This window comes from Boleophthalmus pectinirostris, unplaced genomic scaffold (genome assembly GCF_026225935.1).
Source record: "Boleophthalmus pectinirostris isolate CB_2022bp ecotype Guang Dong unplaced genomic scaffold, ASM2622593v1 HiC_scaffold_23, whole genome shotgun sequence".
Classification (NCBI taxonomy): Eukaryota; Metazoa; Chordata; class Actinopteri; order Gobiiformes; family Gobiidae; genus Boleophthalmus; species Boleophthalmus pectinirostris.
The window spans coordinates 3,243,823-3,262,266 of record NW_026571207.1 but is presented as its reverse complement, the minus strand read 5'-3'; the positions used below and the strand labels follow the sequence as shown (position 1 = coordinate 3,262,266).

At 40.6% G+C, this 18,444-nt stretch overlaps 2 protein-coding genes across 3 annotated transcripts; one reads left to right on the top strand and one right to left on the bottom strand.

The window, feature by feature from the left end:
* Positions 1–3,420: 3,420 nt before the first annotated feature.
* On the bottom strand, positions 3,421–8,243 carry LOC129410721 (ubiquitin carboxyl-terminal hydrolase 47-like). The gene is made up of 10 exons (XM_055159590.1): positions 8,075–8,243; positions 7,570–7,876; positions 7,086–7,156; positions 6,785–6,898; positions 6,634–6,717; positions 6,242–6,568; positions 4,420–4,442; positions 4,315–4,346; positions 4,176–4,248; positions 3,421–3,490 (listed from the first exon to the last, which is right to left on the bottom strand). Exons 2-10 carry the CDS (start codon positions 7,814–7,816, stop codon positions 3,421–3,423), a joined length of 1,041 nt encoding a protein of 346 aa, XP_055015565.1. The 5' UTR covers positions 7,817–7,876; positions 8,075–8,243.
* Positions 8,225–14,840, top strand: LOC129407187 (E3 ubiquitin-protein ligase RNF217-like). 2 transcript variants are annotated; one of them, XM_055158927.1, is made up of 6 exons: positions 8,225–8,356; positions 10,947–10,990; positions 11,223–11,308; positions 13,016–13,116; positions 13,236–13,385; positions 13,781–14,840. In XM_055158927.1, exons 3-6 carry the CDS (start codon positions 11,236–11,238, stop codon positions 14,228–14,230), a joined length of 774 nt encoding a protein of 257 aa, XP_055014902.1. In that variant the 5' UTR covers positions 8,225–8,356; positions 10,947–10,990; positions 11,223–11,235; the 3' UTR covers positions 14,231–14,840. The 2 variants fall into 2 exon arrangements, with proteins under 2 accessions (XP_055014902.1, XP_055014901.1); XM_055158926.1 differs by having other exon boundaries at positions 10,947–11,096.
* The last annotated feature ends 3,604 nt before the right edge of the window (positions 14,841–18,444 follow it).

The following is an 18,444-nucleotide window of genomic DNA, read 5'->3' as shown; positions in this document are numbered from 1 at the left end:
AGGGGTGTTCTCTCTGTGTGACAGAGGGGTGTTCTCTCTGTGACAGAGGGGTGTTCTCTCTGTGTCAGAGGTGTGACAGAGGGGTGTCTCTCTGTGACAGAGGGGTGTTCTCTCTGTGTGTGTGTTCTCTCTCTGTGTCAGAGGGGTGTTTCTCTCTGTGTGACAGAGGGGTGTTCTCTCTGTGACAGAGGGGTGTTCTCTCTCTGTGACAGAGGGGTGTTCTCTCTGTGTCACAGAGGGGTGTTCTCTCTGTGTGACAGAGGGGTGTTCTCTCTGTGTTACAGAGGGGTTCACAGAGGGGTGTTCTCTCTGTGACAGAGGGGTGTTCTCTCTGTGACAGAGGGGTGTTCTCTCTGTGTGACAGGGGTGTTCTCTCTGTGACAGAGGGGTGTTCTCTCTGTGACAGAGGGGGGTTCTCTCTGTGTGACAGAGGGGTGTTCTCTCTGTGACAGAGGACAGAGGGGTGTTCTCTCTGTGACAGAGGGGTGTTCTCTCTCTGTGTGACAGAGGGGTGTTCTCTCTGTGACAGAGGGGTGTTCTCTCTGTGTGACAGAGGGCAGAGGGTGTTCTCTCTGTGTGACAGAGGGGTGTTCTCTCTGTTCTGTTCTCTCTGTGACAGAGGGGTGTTCTCTCTGTGTGTGACAGAGGGGTGTTCTCTCTGTCTCTCTGTGACAGAGGGGTGTTCTCTCTGTGACAGAGGGGTGTTCTCTCTGTGTGTCTCTCTGTGTGACAGAGGGTGTTTCTCTCTGTGTGACAGAGGGGTGTTCTCTCTGTGTGCTCTCTGTGAGAGGGGTGTTCTCTCTGTGTCAGAGGGTGTTCTCTCTGTGTGACAGAGGGGTGTTCTCTCTGCTGTGTGTTCAGAGGGGTGTTCTCTCTGTGTGACAGAGGGGTGTTCTCTCTGTGTGACAGAGGGTGTTCAGAGGGGTGTTCTCTCTGTGACAGAGGGGTGTTCTCTCTGTGACAGAGGGGTGTTCTCTCTGTGACAGAGGGGTGTGACAGAGGGGTGTTCTCTCTGTGTCAGAGGGGTGTTCTCTCTGTGTGACAGAGGGGTGTTCTCTCTGTGTGACAGAGGGGTGTTCTCTCTGTGACAGAGGGGTGTTCTCTCTGTGACAGAGGGGTGTTCTCTCTGTGACAGAGGGGTGTTCTCTCTGTGTGACAGAGGGGTGTTCTCTCTGTGACAGAGGGGTGTGTGTTCTCTCTGTGTGTCTCTCTACAGAGGGGTGTTCTCTCTGTGACAGAGGGGTGTTCTCTGTGTGACAGAGGGGTGTTCTCTCTCTGTGACAGAGGGGTGTTCTGCTGATGGTGAGAGGGGTCTGTTTTGTGTTTCTGTCGTGTTGGAGAGATGGTTCATGTGAAACTTTTCACACATTATACGCAGTGTTGGGAATGTTACTTTTAAAATGTATTCCCCTACAGATTACAGATTATATATCCCAAAATGTAGTTTGTAATGTAATCTGAATACTTTGGATTACTTGACTTTCTGTAGAAGAGCAAAGACTAGGATATCGTAACATAAGATGTTTTGTCTGCTAAAAGAAAATAAAAGCCCAGACTTTACTGAACCATATTAAAAAATATTATTGATAATATTATTGATAAAAGAGGAGGAGACACGGTCCACAGAGCATGATTTAGTCCTGTTAAATCCTGTTTTAGTCCAGTTTTAGACCTGGTTTAGACCTGGTTTACACCTGGTTTAGACCTGGTTTAGACCTGATTTAGCCCAAAATGTGAAAACAGGAAAATACTACTAAGTAATCCATTTATTCCAACAAAGTAACTGTAATCCAATTACCACTCACTGAAACAGTAACTGTAACTGAATACAGTTACTCATAATTTGTACTCTGATTACTCCGGTACTTGTAATCTGTTACTCCCCGACACTGATTATACGTGTGCAGGTGGTACACACAGACACACGTTTATATGAATGGACACATATTCTCTGTGGTGTTTCATTGATTTCATAAATGCAGCACATATCGTCTTTTACACAGAGCCACATGTAAAAAAAAAAAAAAAAAGATCTGCAGTTTTCTCCTCAGTTTAGAGTCAAGAGTTTTGTGGCTCTGGTGTTTTTTTTCTGTGGCAGACGCTCCAAACGACTCTGAGTATTCAGGTTGTCGACCGCTGGTTTAAATCTAGACTTTTAGTAAAATATTTACTCTTTGCTCTAGTGTTGTAACAAAACTGAGTAAATCGATCTGGATTTTTTTTCCTCTTATTGATCTTCACAATTGTCAGTTTTATTTTGCCACATTAAAACCCCATAAAAATGTATTTTTGTATTTAGATCAATAAACTTACCCCCAAAATAATAGTAGTTTGATTGATGTAGTCACCATAACTTTATTGACATTTTTTCATTCATTGACATATTAAACATTGGGTTAATAAACGTGAACATATTTTTACACAGTAGTCTACTGCAGAAGAGTTAGAGATCGAAAAATAACAAAATGAAACCTCAAAGACAAAACCTCTTTCACCCGTGTTTCTGTCCCAGTGAGTGCTGTGATTAAAAAAAGAAAAAGAAAGAGCCAGAAATCTGAATCATGATATAACGTGATTAACACAAACCCATCACTTCATGAGAGAGACAGGGCATCAGTGCAAATCTGTAAAACAAACTAAACAACCTGTTTCCTATTCAGTTCATGAGGTGTGTCATTGTGGCCCGTACCCCTTTTACTCATTTTACTGTATCCAGAAGCCCCCAGCGTTTGGCCTCTTTAGGTTTTTCTAACAGCAGCAGATCCAACTCCTTTGACGGTCCTCCGCTTCCGGTGCAAGTACAATTCTGGCATTGTTTTTCAGTAGTTTTCTCTCATGAATGTTGTTCTTGTTATCTCTGTAAATGAGCAAACATTCTCAGACATATAGAAACAAATGTGATCTATAGGTGACAAATGTGAAGAAAGTAAATATCAGACATACTCTTTTCTGCCCCTCGCTTTGCGCCAGACGAGTGTCTCTCTACCTCCTCCTTCTGCCCCTCTTATTCTTTCTGCCCGTCTTTCTTTTTCTGCCCTTCCTTTTTTTTGTCCTCTTCTTTCTGCCTTGTTTTTGTTTTTGTTCCACCATTTCAACTTCTTTGGGTGCTGTAGGTCTGTGTTGTAGGTCGGTGCTGTAGGTCTGTGTTGTAGGTCGGTGCTGTAGGTCTGTGCTGTGTAGGTCGGTGCTGTAGCTGGACCCTGTGGTCTCAGACTGGTCTTGGTCTTTGTAACGAACGGCCTGTTCGTTACGTAATAATTACACATGCAGGTCTTTCATTCACTGTTGCACTTTATATATTGTGTTGTAGGTCAGGTTGCTGTACAGTATAGGTCACGCAGCACTTATAAGATACGCTAATTTGCACATATTAACATTAAGAATTGCACACATTTGTATTGTTTTAAAAAATATATATATTTATTGAGAACATTGTCGGGTGTCACGTGGGCCGGTCGGACGGGCACTTCCGGGTTTGGCGGCCGCCGGTCTGCGGAGATACACCAAAAGTTACAATTGGATAGTGTGCAACATATGTGCCGTGTTTTAAATGAGTTGTGTGTTGTGTGTGTTTGTGTGTGTTTGCGTGTGTGCCATGTGGGTATTTTACAGTGTGAGAGTGGGATGTGCGTGCATGTTTGGTATTTGTTAGTGCTTTTACTTACCCGTGTCTTCTGTCCAGGTGTCTGGCGAAAAGATTCCCCGGGGAACCAGACACCTGTTTAAGAGTCCGGGCCAACTCATCACGTGCGGACATCGGGGGGAATAGGATTTTAATTGGTATTCACGTGGGTTTTATTCGGAATTAGTTTTAGGTTTGTTATTTTTGTATTTGGGTTTTATATAGTTTATTGGCTATGGGTATTTTATTGGAGGATTTTAACTTAGTTTTATACAGCTAATGTTATTTTACACCCCTTGGAGTTTTAATGGTTTTATCCAGTAGTATATAAGGCGCCTAATCAGACCATCGATGTTCTGCTGCTGGAGGTCTGCTGCTATATCCTCCTGCACTTTTTGCAGCACTTTGTTTTTGCACTGCACTTTGGGAATTTTGGTAAAGGTTTGTGGACCACGCTTGTCATCTGTGGTTTCTCACTGAGGTCTTGGTCACAGTCTGATTAGTGTGGTCTTGACTACAATAATGATAAAAGCACGTGCAGAGAGTGACCCACCTGGTGAGAAAGGAATGATCTTCTGAGTCCATCTGGTCTTTTGGAGGCAGCTCTTTCCTTTGAGTGGGTAAAGCTGATGGACATGTTTTTATTAGATCTACATAAAGATTGTTAATGACATGAATGTTGTGTCTTTTACCTCTGTAAATCAGTAAATACGCAGTTTTAGATCTGCACAAACAGAGATCAGATCACCTCATGAGTTCATGTTAGAATCACCTGGAGTTGCTCCAGTCACACTTACCTCTGTCCCGCTGGCTCCTCCGTCTGCAACAAACACAAACATTTATTCAACGTCACATCTGCACAGCAAACTTTCCCTTTGACCAAAAACATGAGATTAAACATGTTGAGGTTAACAAACGATGAAAAATAACAACCACCGGACACGATGGCAGAATATACTGGGAAATATATATTTTGTGAACAATAAAAACAGCACCTTGAGTGGTTTACTCGAAAATGATGTAAAACAGTGATTTACAAGTAAATTATTGTTTTTGTTAGGGTTATTTTATTGAGTGCCTGGAGCGAGGACATCATGTGCTTCTACTACACCTGTGGACCGACGCACACACATGATTAATGCAGATCCTCCTCCTCACGCAGAGCGCCACAGCTGATCTGGCTCCATATAAAGAGATGTTCTGCCTTTAGCTGTCTGCTATACAAGTTCAAATCACAGACTGTATATTTAAATGGACATGGCTAACACACTTGCATGGGAGCTCTTCTGGCTCCTTCTGACTTTGGTCCCATTGACTTTCATTGGAATATTGTAACTGCTGCTGTGAGCGCCGTCATTTTGTTCGTACATATTCAGATTAACTCACTCTACATGACTGTGGGGTTTTGATTTCAACATTTTGTCCTTTTAAAAAGTCCTGTTCATAATATGGGGCAGGGCTCCAGATTGGCTCCTGTAACCGTGAGCTTCGAGCTTCGAGTGGCACTGAACGCTGTGGGTGATGTCACACTCACTTAATCACACACACTTCTTTATACGGGCTATGGTCATAATGCAAACATAACTGACAAAATGCTGTGGTGACTGGACATTTTTAAGGGTGAATCCACATGTGTAAACCGCATCGTTCCGTATCTGTCTCAATGATATAAAATGAATATCAACACGATGCTCCCCAGTAAAGTGCTTATACTCTGTGTTAATAAGAGTCCCCTTCATCCCAAATATTGGCCAGGACACTCTTGGAAAAGAGATTTTTAACCTCAGTGAGGTTCTTCTGGTTAAGTAAAGGTTAAAACACGTGCATGAGCAGAGATTATGATGATTAATGCAGCGACTGTCAACAGAGCCCATGTATGTCACTGATAAATGTCAGGACATTATTTTTATTAATATAGTTGAATGGCCAGAATTTCCAAAGTCTGTTAACATGACCTGCACAGAAAAAGTCTTGTGTAACTTTAGGAACAGAACAGAAAATGTCTGTATATGAGGGAAAAAGACAACCAAAAAACAACTGTTGACATCCAGGAAACGTGTGGATCTGAGACTGTACTGCACATCAGCCACTGGAATTTTATTTTTTTGTTTTTTTGTTTGTTTTTCAAATTGAAAATCTATTAAAGGAAGCATACATGGACTGAAATTTATATCAGGCTACAGCACAACACAACACTGCATATATATATATATATATATATATATATATATATATATATATATATATATATATATATCATATTTTTGGTCTTTATGCTTTTATGAACTGTTTGGCTGATGGGTGTTAAAATGACACAGAGTCATTTTCTGTAGCAAAACATAAAAACATGGGGGCAAAGTGAAGTGGTCAGAAAAGGTCAGACACTGAAATGACACAATCAGGACATGAATCTGACTGATTCTGTGGAGAGGACAGATGACCAAATTGAGAGAATCATTTGAAACAGATTTAGTTAAAGAGAAATTGCCTGTGAAATTGGTTTATTAAAGACATATTGATTTTAACGTTATTAAGTCACTGCCATAGCTGAAAGAAGCTGAATCCCACTCAAAAACTGGACACCAGACCATGAGTCCTGCAGTAGAACATGTTACTGACCTCGTGTACATGTGCATCACTGAAGCAGTACCAGTTCTGGTCCTCCTGAGACTTCATGGAGACTGTGTAGTGTCCACCGTGTGCACTGCCCTGGTGATCCACCACTCCACACAGAGAGAAGGATAAACCCTGCACAAGCAGAGGGCACACACAAGAGTGAACTTTTACTAGGATTTTACAGATCTCCTGCATCTTTACCTCTGTCTCTATTTCCCTCGACAGCTCCACTTCACATTTGGACTTATAATGAAAACCATTTCTAGGATCAATGATGAACCTCTTGAGAAGCAGAACCAGGACAGTAGGAGGCGTCTTCATTTGGCAGCACTGAGTCAGAGGAGACGTGGTCACCACAGATACTTTGTGAAATACTTTGATCTTTCTCTACTCACTCTTTTTGCATCTGTGCTCTCCTTACATACAGTACAATAGACATTGAATGATTGAGTCTCAAAGACCTTCTGAAACCCCTCAGCCTGTGGAGACAGACGACACTAATGATGAGCTTCAAACTCTGAACCTGGACATAAGAACTGTACAAACCACAGATGTGCAGTCTGAGAGAGCCAAGGGGAGAGTCCAGAAGTCTGTTGTCTCCTCAATAATACAGTGTCCTTCTTCACATTCGGTTTTGTTTGTGAGTGTCCCACGGAAGGGCTAGAAAAGAGAGGAGAGAAATCTGAAATAATGATGTTGTTAGAAAAGTAAACCTGCTCTCTGTCCACTGTGATGTGTACTGTGTACATGTACTGTGTGTGCACTTCCACAGTCAATTCTAAAACAAACAAAAAATACTTTTTCTTCATGAGTTATTGTATCTTTATGGAAAGATAAAACCTCTCACCTTAGAGACATCGGGACTCAACCGATTCAGCAGGAGCTCCAGGTATTCAGCAGCGTCATGCTGCCTGTGAACTGTGAACATGAAGCAGCACAATAAACTGGGGTTTGTGCTTTTTAGTTTTTATTATTTTTTATTTTGAATCAGGAATTGATAAACTGATTTAAAAACAACAAAAAACAACAGGCTAATCCTACTTGACCAAGACTAGCTCAAGATCTGCAGATGGTCCCACTGCCCCTGACAGGTTTAACCCAGAGACACTGAAGGACGGGTCAAGTGCAGGTTTAACCCAGAGACACTGAAGGACGGGTCAAGTGCAGGTTTAACCCAGAGACACTGAAGGACGGGTCAAGTGCAGGTTTAACCCAGAGACACTGAAGGACGGGTCAAGTGCATGGACACACTTTCAACAAGGGTCAATAAAGTGGACTTTTGTAACTTTTGAGGTTTGATTTCCTCCTGTATATTTGACACACTGACTCACCATCTCTAATCTGCAGAAGATCTGTGATTTTTGTTGTTTCACTCGTATCCTGTTTCAGTTTGTCAAACACATCTTTTAAAACTCCGTCGCTGTCGTCTGTTGAAGTGTTTCTCTTCAGCCCCTCGTGCACCTCTGGAGTCATAAACAGCACCTGCAGTACACTGTTCAGGTAACAGGTGGCGCCCTGGTTCCACAGACCATGAAGAGACGTGTCTCTTGATCCTGTTTGCCATTTCCTCTTAAACATTTTGTCTGAATTTGTCCTATCATTGGTTCAAAAGTGACTTCAGCAAGTGCCAGACATTTTCTGAAAATAGGGAAAACAATCATGAAATAAACTTTTATATATTTATATGTAACTGTAGATAGATCTCTCTCTTTCTCTCTTTCTTTCTTTCTTTCTCTCTCTCTTTCATTTTAATCTGTTGTTTTTAATAAAACCCATGAGCGTTACTGATCTTTTGTGCTGCTAAAGTGTTGAAAGGATCATTTTAAAGTTACTTACAGTGTTCTGTGTATAAATCTCCAGTCGTCCTGACTCGCCCACACCCCAGCACAGAATATTCCAACTACAGACTCGTCCTGATACAAAACTACTGCTGCTGTGAACTGACGAATAAACAGATTTGACTCAGAAATCCTCCATGTGTCTCTACACTTTTATTGTAGCTGTGGGTTTATAGTCCTGTAGTAGCATGTTGAAGTCCCTCCCCTGTGTGTGTTGTGATCTTTGTAATCAGATGAGGCTCTGTGGATTTTCAGGCACTACTCGATTGATTCAGACTCGGTGAGAGACATTTTCTTTTCTTTTATCAAATTTGCTGCGTGTTTCGTTACATTTACATGACATTTGTATTAATATAAAGAAAGACAAACTCAGTAAAGTGGTTTAGAATTAGATACTTTATTTTGGATTGAAGCAAATGGTGTTCTCATGATGATTCCTTTATTATCTTTAATATTTTAGAAAAATATCTGCTGCTCCTGTTTGTAGCACTTTGTCATTGAAACATTGCGTTTCTCCTTTGTGAGACAGTCTTGTTGTTGGTCACTACATTTATTGAAGACCTCCAGGTGTATAGAAGACAGTTTGGACCGCAGACAAATGACGTATTTTGTATTTGCCCAAAGTGTTGGATTCTTCCAGCGTCTCAGTGTTAAACACCATGCGAATGTCTCCTCCTAGAACAAACATGAGTGTTTTATAGAATCAACTCCAAGTAAAGATTTTCTCTTTAACCATGATTTGAACTCTACACTGTTATTGTTTTAGTATTGATTTTTAAATCTAATGGTTTGGATTATGTCATAACAAAGTCAAATTCATACATACTTATCTTCAGCTGTTTGAGAATCTCCTCTTTCAGTTTGGAGACTTTGACGTCCTTTAAATCGGCCTCATTTTTGCAGACATCCATTATTTCCTCTTTCCCATATGGAGTGTAGATCTGTAGTTGTGCCACCATTTTGCTCAGGAGTCTGGTGGAGAGTACACTCGATGTGAAGTCAGTGAAATCTGTTGGAGGAATAAAGAGAAACTAAATCTATCGTTGCTTTAATACTGACTGCGTACAGCACAGACATGCAGGGGGAAGGGTTTAACTTGTTCAACTGTTAAACTCAGACAAAAGGAGAACCTAATGAAGGTATTTTCTATCAGAAAGATCAGACAGTGATGTTATACTTTCAAAACACCGACTATTAAATGTATTTTGGCTTTTGTCACCATTCTATAGATTGTGTAAATATTGGCAACGTAGCAGAAGGTTTATAACAGCAAAATGATGCCAATAGATTCAAGAAATTCAATTCATGTGTGTACTCAGTTTTATAAAGTTTTGATTCAATTTAAAGGGACAGTCCAGAACACACACTTTACACACACTGCGTCTCCCATCCTCTTTCTGAACTCAGACTCTGTTCTATTACACAGAAATGTCTCACAGACATTTTCTGACTTATGAGACAGAGTGTGAGAAAAAGATCATGTTTATCACGAGCGGCGTCGCAGCGGTGAATACGAGCGCGTTTGATTAAAGCCCATGTGAAGCCAAAAGTGATTCTGAAGTGTTTAAAAGTGAATCTCTTTGTCATTCCTGCATCTATGAACATAAAATAAGAAGTGAGTAAAGATGAAACCTTCCTCTGTTAGAATATTTCAGCTGTAAGTTTCTTTGGAGCTGTTTTCTGTTTCTGCGTCTGAAGAGGACAAAAGAGAACTGGACAAACTTTAGACCAAAATAAATGAACACACACAGACCTGGAGGGACACGAATATATCAACCAAACATGTGACACCAGTATCGAATAAGATCTCCACTTGGCTGAAGGAGTTCTGCTTCACTCTTAACACCAAGAAAACCAAATCTTTGTTTTTTTTTTTAAATAAATATTTAGGGATTATTTTTTGGACTTGTAGTTGAACTTCAAAAGTCAAGTTAACTCCACTGACCACAAATGGATGAACCATTTTTACACATTTACAGAAAAATATGCAGACAATACTGACAATATGCGCAGCATGCATCCTGTTGGAGATATCTAGGGAGGACTGTAGAATGTGTACTGGACACTTCATCCAGACAATACTCAGGTCAGACAGTAGGAACAGACACCAGAACGTATTTTGGAGATTTAATGTCCAGTCTTCGATCTTTTGCTGGTATCTACAACAACTGACGTTTTACTGACATTACAAACATGAGGGGTGTTCACACCAAAGCGTCAAAAGGCGCCTTAACGCCTCTATTTGGAGCCTTTGCCTTTGAATTTAGACGACCCCGACGCGCGTCTTTGACGCTGTGGACGAACTGGAGAAAAATACTTGATGCGCGTCCGTTGCCCTGGAAACAACCCTAACTGTTGTCATCAGGCAGGAGATACAGGTTCATAAAAAACAGGACAAACTACAAAACAGTTTGTAGCCAACAGCCATTATTTCACTAAATGGTCCTACTAAAGCCTAGTTTCTTACGTTTTATATTTATGAATGTGGATATGTATGGCCCGGATAATGTCCATAGTGATACTATTATTTTTATCTTTATTTATTGCTACATTTGCACTGGACAGAACAAGGACTGCACTTAAATCATTGTATCTGTTAAAATGACAAATACAGTGATTGTATTGTATTCTATATTCTACCAACTCACACTGTTCGTCTTCCTTCTGTGGAGGCTTTAACTGGCTGAGATTGAGTGTTTAATCTCGTGGCATTTGTCCTTTAACTGTGAAGTCTTCAGTAAAAACATTAGTTTTTTTCAAAAGAGTTTAGTCCAAAGTTGATATTGTTTACAGCTTCTGCCAATGACAGAACAATGGATCTGTTTGTGTTCAAAGAAATATTACATTCTCATTATTTACTTTTTCATCAGGTACATTGAGAATCCCATCTGACCTCAGACACACGTCAGCAGAGGTATGGCCCTATTCAGAGCATTGAAAAGGCTAATGGGCTTCAGTTCAGATCATTTACAGGAGAGCACCAGCTCACACATGTCACAAGCTGCATCATGTAGCTCCAGGTGTAAAAAAGTATTGGTATAAAAACTTTGTTGAAATTATAATGCATCTGTATGTATAAAGTATAATTAGTCAGGACTTTTCACACTTCTCAGGTGATTTTAAACCAGTGTTTATTTATATTTCAGAGCACCTCTGAAGATGGAAACTGAAAAGTGCTACAATCCAAATGACCCAAACCTGAAGTTTACTGATTCTGTAGATGAACACGACTGTGAGTAGACAATATGTGTGACCAAGTAATTATTAAATACAGCACAGAGACATTAATAAATTACAAATGGGAGCATTTATTTCAAGCAAAAACTTTTTTTTTTTTACCACAACAAAATGGCACATTTTTATATATTAAATTTTAATATTATATTATATATATATATATATATATATATATATATACACACACACACACACACACACATATATATATATATAACATAAACCATGTACCTTTTTATAATTTCAACATGGCCATGTAAGGGCATGCAATTAACTCAATCAACATTCCTCTATCAGTCTCTTAGTCTATGTTCAGACTGCAGCCTGAAGTGTCCCAAATCAGATTTTTTGTCTCTATGTTCCTGATCTTTTAATGTCAGTCTGAACAACACAGATCCAATTTTTTCAAATGTGACCCAGGACACTTGGATCTGTGCTCCTGAAACTGATCCATATCTGATCTTTAACATGTGACTTCAGTGTGAACGATCAGGTCACATTCATCCACCTACACGTCATCAACAAGACACAAACGTCACTATTCTGCACTGAAGTAGGAGAAAACTGTTCATGAACTCAGTGTGACTGAAGTGAAGCACATCTCCACTCACCACAAAACACCACCACCAAAAACCTGGTCCTTCTCCTTCTCAATCTCCTCCTTAAAACAAGTCAAGTTGTTCATGTTGTGGCTCCGGTACGAGAGGAACTTTAAAATCTCCAGGTGCTCGATGCTGCGTCCATGTTTGGACAACTTCTGTAATCACAGAGCACATGCATGGGATTAGGACATCGGAATTGTTGTGGTTGTTGGATCCTAACAGCAGAAAACGGCTCAAGAAATGTGTTTGTGAACTTCATAAATGCAAAAGTGAATCAGATGTGTGTGACTCAAACCTCTGTTCAAACTGTTTCTCTTCCCAACGGAATTGAAAAATAGTGAAAGGTGAAGGTGATGGGCAGGATTGATCCACAGGAAGAACCAAAAAGGAAACATTTGTCTGACTAAGAAATCATCCTGAGTTTACAGAGAACATTTTGTATGTGGAGCAACGACAAAACAAAATCCTGTTTGTTAATGTAGAGGAGCAGAAGACAAACAGACTGAGCTGCACTTTCTTGTTCTTGTGGTTTTACACAAACATCACGTCTTGGTCTTTGCAGTGGAAGGTGTTTCTTGGTGAACAGTTGGAGCCTTTGACTTTTTAAATTCATAACCGAGTTTGAGCGAAGGATCGAGGTTTTGCTCTGATGGCATGAATGAGACACATGAGAGGAGAGCGTGGGAGTGGAGGGGTAACAAAAGCAAAAGCACAGAGAAGGCAAACAAGCAAAGAGGCCAAATCAGAATATATAAACATTATATCCATATATATGATATGTCAAAATCCATATGGAGTTTAAAAAATATCTCACTATATTTTAAATATTGAGATTTCACCCACTCCTACTGGCCACTCTGTTGGCTTTTAAGGGACAAGTTTTGATTTTGCAGAAATCTGCCATGTTTTTCACATGTTCCTCTTTTGTTTCCTCGTAAACAGCCATCTTTGTTTTGATATAGATGGACCATGTGTGTCCCTGATTAGTTAATCCACCTGTCAATCACACCCATCTGAACTCTGGGAGATTCACTGGTGACCAGACACAAAGTATTTGAGAAGTGTGTGTTCTGAATACAAGCATTGTTTATGTTCCACAGTTCTGTGTATGGACTATCGCTCTAGAAGAGCTCGGATGTCGTGTGGTCACACGGTCACTCCACAGTCTCTCACAGACTGGTGTGACAGGCAGCTGCAGGACGTGAGTCCAGACACTTTTATTTTACTCAGTATGTTGTATCATGAAATTAGGGCTTTAGATCAGATCTTCAGCTCAAGGATGGGGCTGTATTTGAATGTACTTTGTTTCTTCACTTAAAGGGAAACATAGATTTAAAGTGTGGAGTCTGCGGCGCTGTGTGGCCTTTTGATGAAGTGTGTAAGATGGCTCTACTGACCGACAAAGAGAAGAGCACTTTTGAAGACAAACGACTTGAAAACTTGGCCTTTACTAAGATGAATGACAAAAGGGTGAGTTTTCTTTTAACATCATGTACCAGGACAGGAACAGAGGAAAACAAATACAGAAGATATGAGAGGCTATTGAAATCAGGAGGCAGGGCACACGGACCAACAGAGACGAGGGGACGTTTATCTCGGCTCACACATGGACTCACTTCAGAGACACCACACGGGAGCAGTGGTCAGTCTGACAGATCTGATCTGTTCAACTGAGCACGTCTGAACCAAACCTGAGAGACACGTCACAGCAGAGACTCCTCTGACAAACATGTCAGGAAAATAAACCATTTGGGTTTTTTCAACATTTGCTTATTAGAAGAAAACACAAAGTTTCTATATAAAAAGACCAAATGAATTTTCTAAACTTTATTCTGTTCCTAACCTTGTGCTTGTCTCTTTTGCAGTGCCCCGGCTGTAAGTCTTATGCTTTGAGGAAAAACCAGAACAACCTGTGTGTGATCTGCCCTCAGTGCACGGCTGTGAAAGGGACCACATATCAGTTCTGTTGGCAGTGTCTGAAAGTGTGGAAAGGCTCTGCTCCTCGCTCCGACAGATGTGATAATGAGGGATGTGTAAACACAGGGTTAGAAACTCTGAGAACATGTCCTGAGATTGTGTTTAAATCTGTAGAAGACGTGAAGGGCTGTCCGTCTGTCCGTGCATGTCCCACCTGTGGAGTGCTGTCGCAGCACAACAGTGAAGGATGTAAGAACATCGTGTGTAACGGCTGCAAAATGCAGTTCTGCTTTGTGTGTCTGAAAATCACCAAAGAGTGTTTGAAGACAAGTAGCTACTCTAAACCCTGCTCCAGTGGTGTGGCCCCCAGACAGACCTCTATTCCAACCAAAAATTAATCTCCTTAAAGTCAGGCCGATACTAGGTCTGTCCCAGTCACACATTTTGAAGTGTGATATATTGCTGAAGTAAATATAGACAATAAACGATCATATCGAATCAAACCATAAAGCAGAATTATCCACAACATCTATTCTAAATCTTCAATATTGTTAAAAAATGAGTTGCCATAAATGACACAAAGCAACACTTCAGTAGTTGGTTTGTCTATAATGAGTCATAACTCAAGTCTCTACAGCTCAAATAGTACAGAAAAAAAGATAAATACTGACCTGGGATGCACCGATCCAGCTTTTTCAGTGGCAATACTGATTCTGATACTTTCAGCTGCCGATACCCGATATGAACCGATACCAGTGCAGAGACATACAACAGCACTTATTTCCTTTAAACAGAAAAGACAAAACTGATCCAAGTGATGGAGCTGTTATTCAACTCAAGAACAGATTTAGAAATTCAAACATTCTGAGACTTTCTGGAGCGACTACGACCAGTGAATAGTCTTATTACAATGATGTATCTGTCCAAACAGAATATCAGCTGAACTGATACTTAAACCCGGTATCCATAATATTGACACCCAAAAATAATAGTTTCATCTGTTGTGTATTGACCATTAAGTTCATGTAGTGTTTATTGTGACAGGTCTTAGTGAACAGCTTCTTTTTGTGTTGTACTCGTGTAATGTGTCTTTGGCTCTATTCACTGAATCTTTCTGAAAATAAAAGTAAAAACTCCACTAGTCTGATTGTTTTTTTCTTTATTATGGTTTGGTGACACTGACTGTTGGATTGGATTACAGATGAACCAGTTGGGGAGTGATTTAGAGGGACTTGTCTAATGTGAGTTTGAGATATTGAGTGATTGACATGTTCTGCTGTTTTTGTTGTGAATGATGAAAGGTGCCAGGTCTGGGATGTAAGTAAGTCTTTATTTATGTAGTGCTTTTTCACAGACATTTGTCACAAAGACACTTTACAGAGCTTTATTATTATTCATTCACTCCAGACCCGGTGATGGTAAGTTACTATTGTAGCCACAGCTGCCCTGGGGCAGGAAGTGCGTCATGTGGATGTGTGAGTGAGTGTAGATGAGTAGTTCCTTGGTCTTGTCAATGTTCAGCTCCAGTGAGGTTCTGGAGCACCACTTGGTGAAGTGGGTGACAGTTGGTAGAGACATGAACCATTGAGCTCGGCTCTTTGAGTTGAATGGACGGCCATGTTTGGACTTGGCTTGGTCTGGACACTCAGATAAACATGCAGCATCAATCAAATCAAGAGTTTTTACAAATGTATATGTAACAAAAGTATGCTTATTTTAAGTTTTATCTTTTAAAAAAATGACTATTAAAATATTGTTAATATAGTGGGAAAATAATTGTTTGAGTTACACCGTCACTACACCAGTTTAGTTCTGATGATGTGAGAGGTGATCTCAGCAGCTCGAGAGCAGACTCAGGTTCAGTGTTTTTGACCTTGTACTTTGCAGCTCAAAAAAACCTTTTTATAAACCATTAACTGCATCTGTAAAGATTAAACATAATCATCATTCTGAAACCAAAACCAGAAACTATGATTCAGCTCAGCTGACCTCATGTTCCAGAAACGACTCTTCTCTGTTTTTTGACCTTTATTATCCAAATGCATGTACAGTATTATCAGTTTGTACCTTTTTATATTGATATGTCCATTTGAAAGTAAAACTACAGTCTGTGTTCAGTCTGTCCTGTTTAAACACACTGAGCAGCTGAACACAAAAACTCTCAGCTGAACAAAGGTCTGGTCAGGTAGAATGAGCAGATCCAGTGCTGGGGCAGTTTGAGGAGAGTAGTAGAAGCCCTCAGGACAAAAGTATCACAGACTTAGAAAGTTATTAAAACCAAAAGACCTGACCTCTGACCTCTATGTCCTTCCACACTGACCTCAGCGGGTGCAGGTTCAGGTGAGGCACGGGTTTGCAGATAAAATCCACTGAGTATTTATCCCAGACACTGAAGCATCTGGAGCAGTTTTCAGGTCATTAGTCGTGTCAAATACACACTAATCACAGTCTGCAAATAACCCACTCAAAGTGTGAGTCGTACTGGGAAACAGTTATGGAATTACCTCTGTATGAAACATCTACTACTAATGTTTTAGTCAAATCTGAAAACTCTGTCCTCTGAAAGTCTTGTGCTGCTCTTTTTAAATGTTTAAAACTGAACATAAAAATGTGAAAAATAACATCATGGGTTATACTCCTGGCGTCTCTGAGTGGAGTGTGTTTTCTTGCTGTGTTGGCAGATTGTTCAGTTCTTGTGTTAAGGACGATGAGCTGGAGCTGGTCCTCAGACCTCAGAGCACAGGAGGAGTAAATGTGATATGTTCTGTTAAAAGTCGTGCAGGGGAGTTCTGGACTCACTGCAGACAGGAGAATGTGTTTTGAGAGACGCCCGTGTAAAGTCAGGTACAAGCAGTGTTTGGAGTAACGTGTTATAAAAGTAATGAATTACAGTAATGCGCTGCTTTTTGCTGTAACGCAGTAATGTTCGGCATTACAGGGGAAAAAATAGTCATATTTGACTCGGTACAAATGTGAGTAACGCACGTTACAAAGCTTTTTTAACCTGGATTTGAAGTGGTGGGTTTTTCTTCATACAAATTTGCTAAAATCACTGCGATATCAACAGCGATGAAACGCTGGAGATGCGCCCTCGTAGACCGTCAGTTAACCGCAGGTGTAAGGACCAACACAGAACTCTGCGCTGTTTGGACCTGCTTTAGACCTGGGTCAGTTCTGGTTTAGACCTGGTTTACAGTCGTCTGAAGTGTTGTATGTTTGTACGTTTTCTCCCTGAACAAAACCCACAACGTCGACGAAACGTTCTGCACTGACAAAGGCTCCTGCACTCGCACACAAAAGGCAGACGAAGATGGAACCATCACACAAAAAGTTGGACTTCTGGACACGCTGAAGGAAGAGAGAAGTTATGTGCTGTAGCAGAGTCTTGCACCGGGTCTTGTACCCGCAAATAGTTGCTGAAATCAGGACCGTGAGCCCGAGCAGCAGGGTCCATAAAGAGCGATCGGGCAACAGACGCTCTTACCTCCGTGAGGTGCGGAGCAGAGCCGCTCCTTTCTCCTGCGGTCACCCTCAAGCCCGTCCCCACAGTGAGTCCTGTTTTAGTCCTAGTTCAGTCCTGGTTTAGTCCTGTTTTAGTCCTGGTTTAGTCCTGGTTTAGTCCTGGTTTAGTCCTGGTTCAGTCCTGGTTTAGTCCTGGTTTAGTCCTGGTTAGTCCTGGTTTAGTCCTGGTTAGTCCTAGTCCTGGTTTAGTCAGTTCTGTTTAGTCCTGGTTAGTCCTAGTCCTCCTAGTTCAGTCCTGTTTAGTCCTGGTTCAGTCCTAGTTTAGTCCTGGTTAGTCCTGGTTCAGTCCTATAGTCCTGGTGTCATTCAGCAAGTTCAGCATCTTGGCAGTTATTTTGCTGAGAGTAAATTAAACTAATGCAATAGTAATATACTGTCTTACATTTTAAATGCAGTAATATTGTAATGTAACAAATGACTTTGAAATGACAGAAATAAGTAATAAATAAAGCATTACAGTTTTAAAGTAACTTGCCCAACAGTGGTTACAAGTTAGTGAAGACGTGATGAAATAAAAGTGTTTATTTCTTATGTTTCCGTAAGTGATACTTGTACTGATAATTATTAACTGGGAAAGTCCAGGGTCATTCTGTTTTAAGGCGGATGGAGTCCTGTAGTTGAACATTATCAACTTTAATTTATTATACAAGCCTGGACAGTCTGCTGACAATAATAAAGGACTTTTAACTTTTTACAATATGAAGAGTGGCATGAATGTTTGTTTCCCTTTGTCCCTCGGGTACAGGCCTCTCCTGATCTGAACACATGAAGGAATATCATCCATTTGGAAACCAAGAAACCTTCCCTGTTTGTGACAATTAACATTTGTTTTTGTCTGTTTTATCTCTTGTTGTCCACTCCCGCCTGACTCGTTTAGTTCATTAAAGTGCATCGTTAGGCTCCTCATTTCACTGCAGCAGAGTTAACATTTCCCTGTGGGGATAATAAAGTTTACCTTAAAGGTGCACTGTGTAACTTTTCAGGTAGAGGAACCGCCTCTTACTTGGAGATGAAGATCTTATTGTTTTACCTCCAATATCAAGAACGTCACGAAACTTTTCAGTCTCCATAGAAACAAGCACAACAAGCA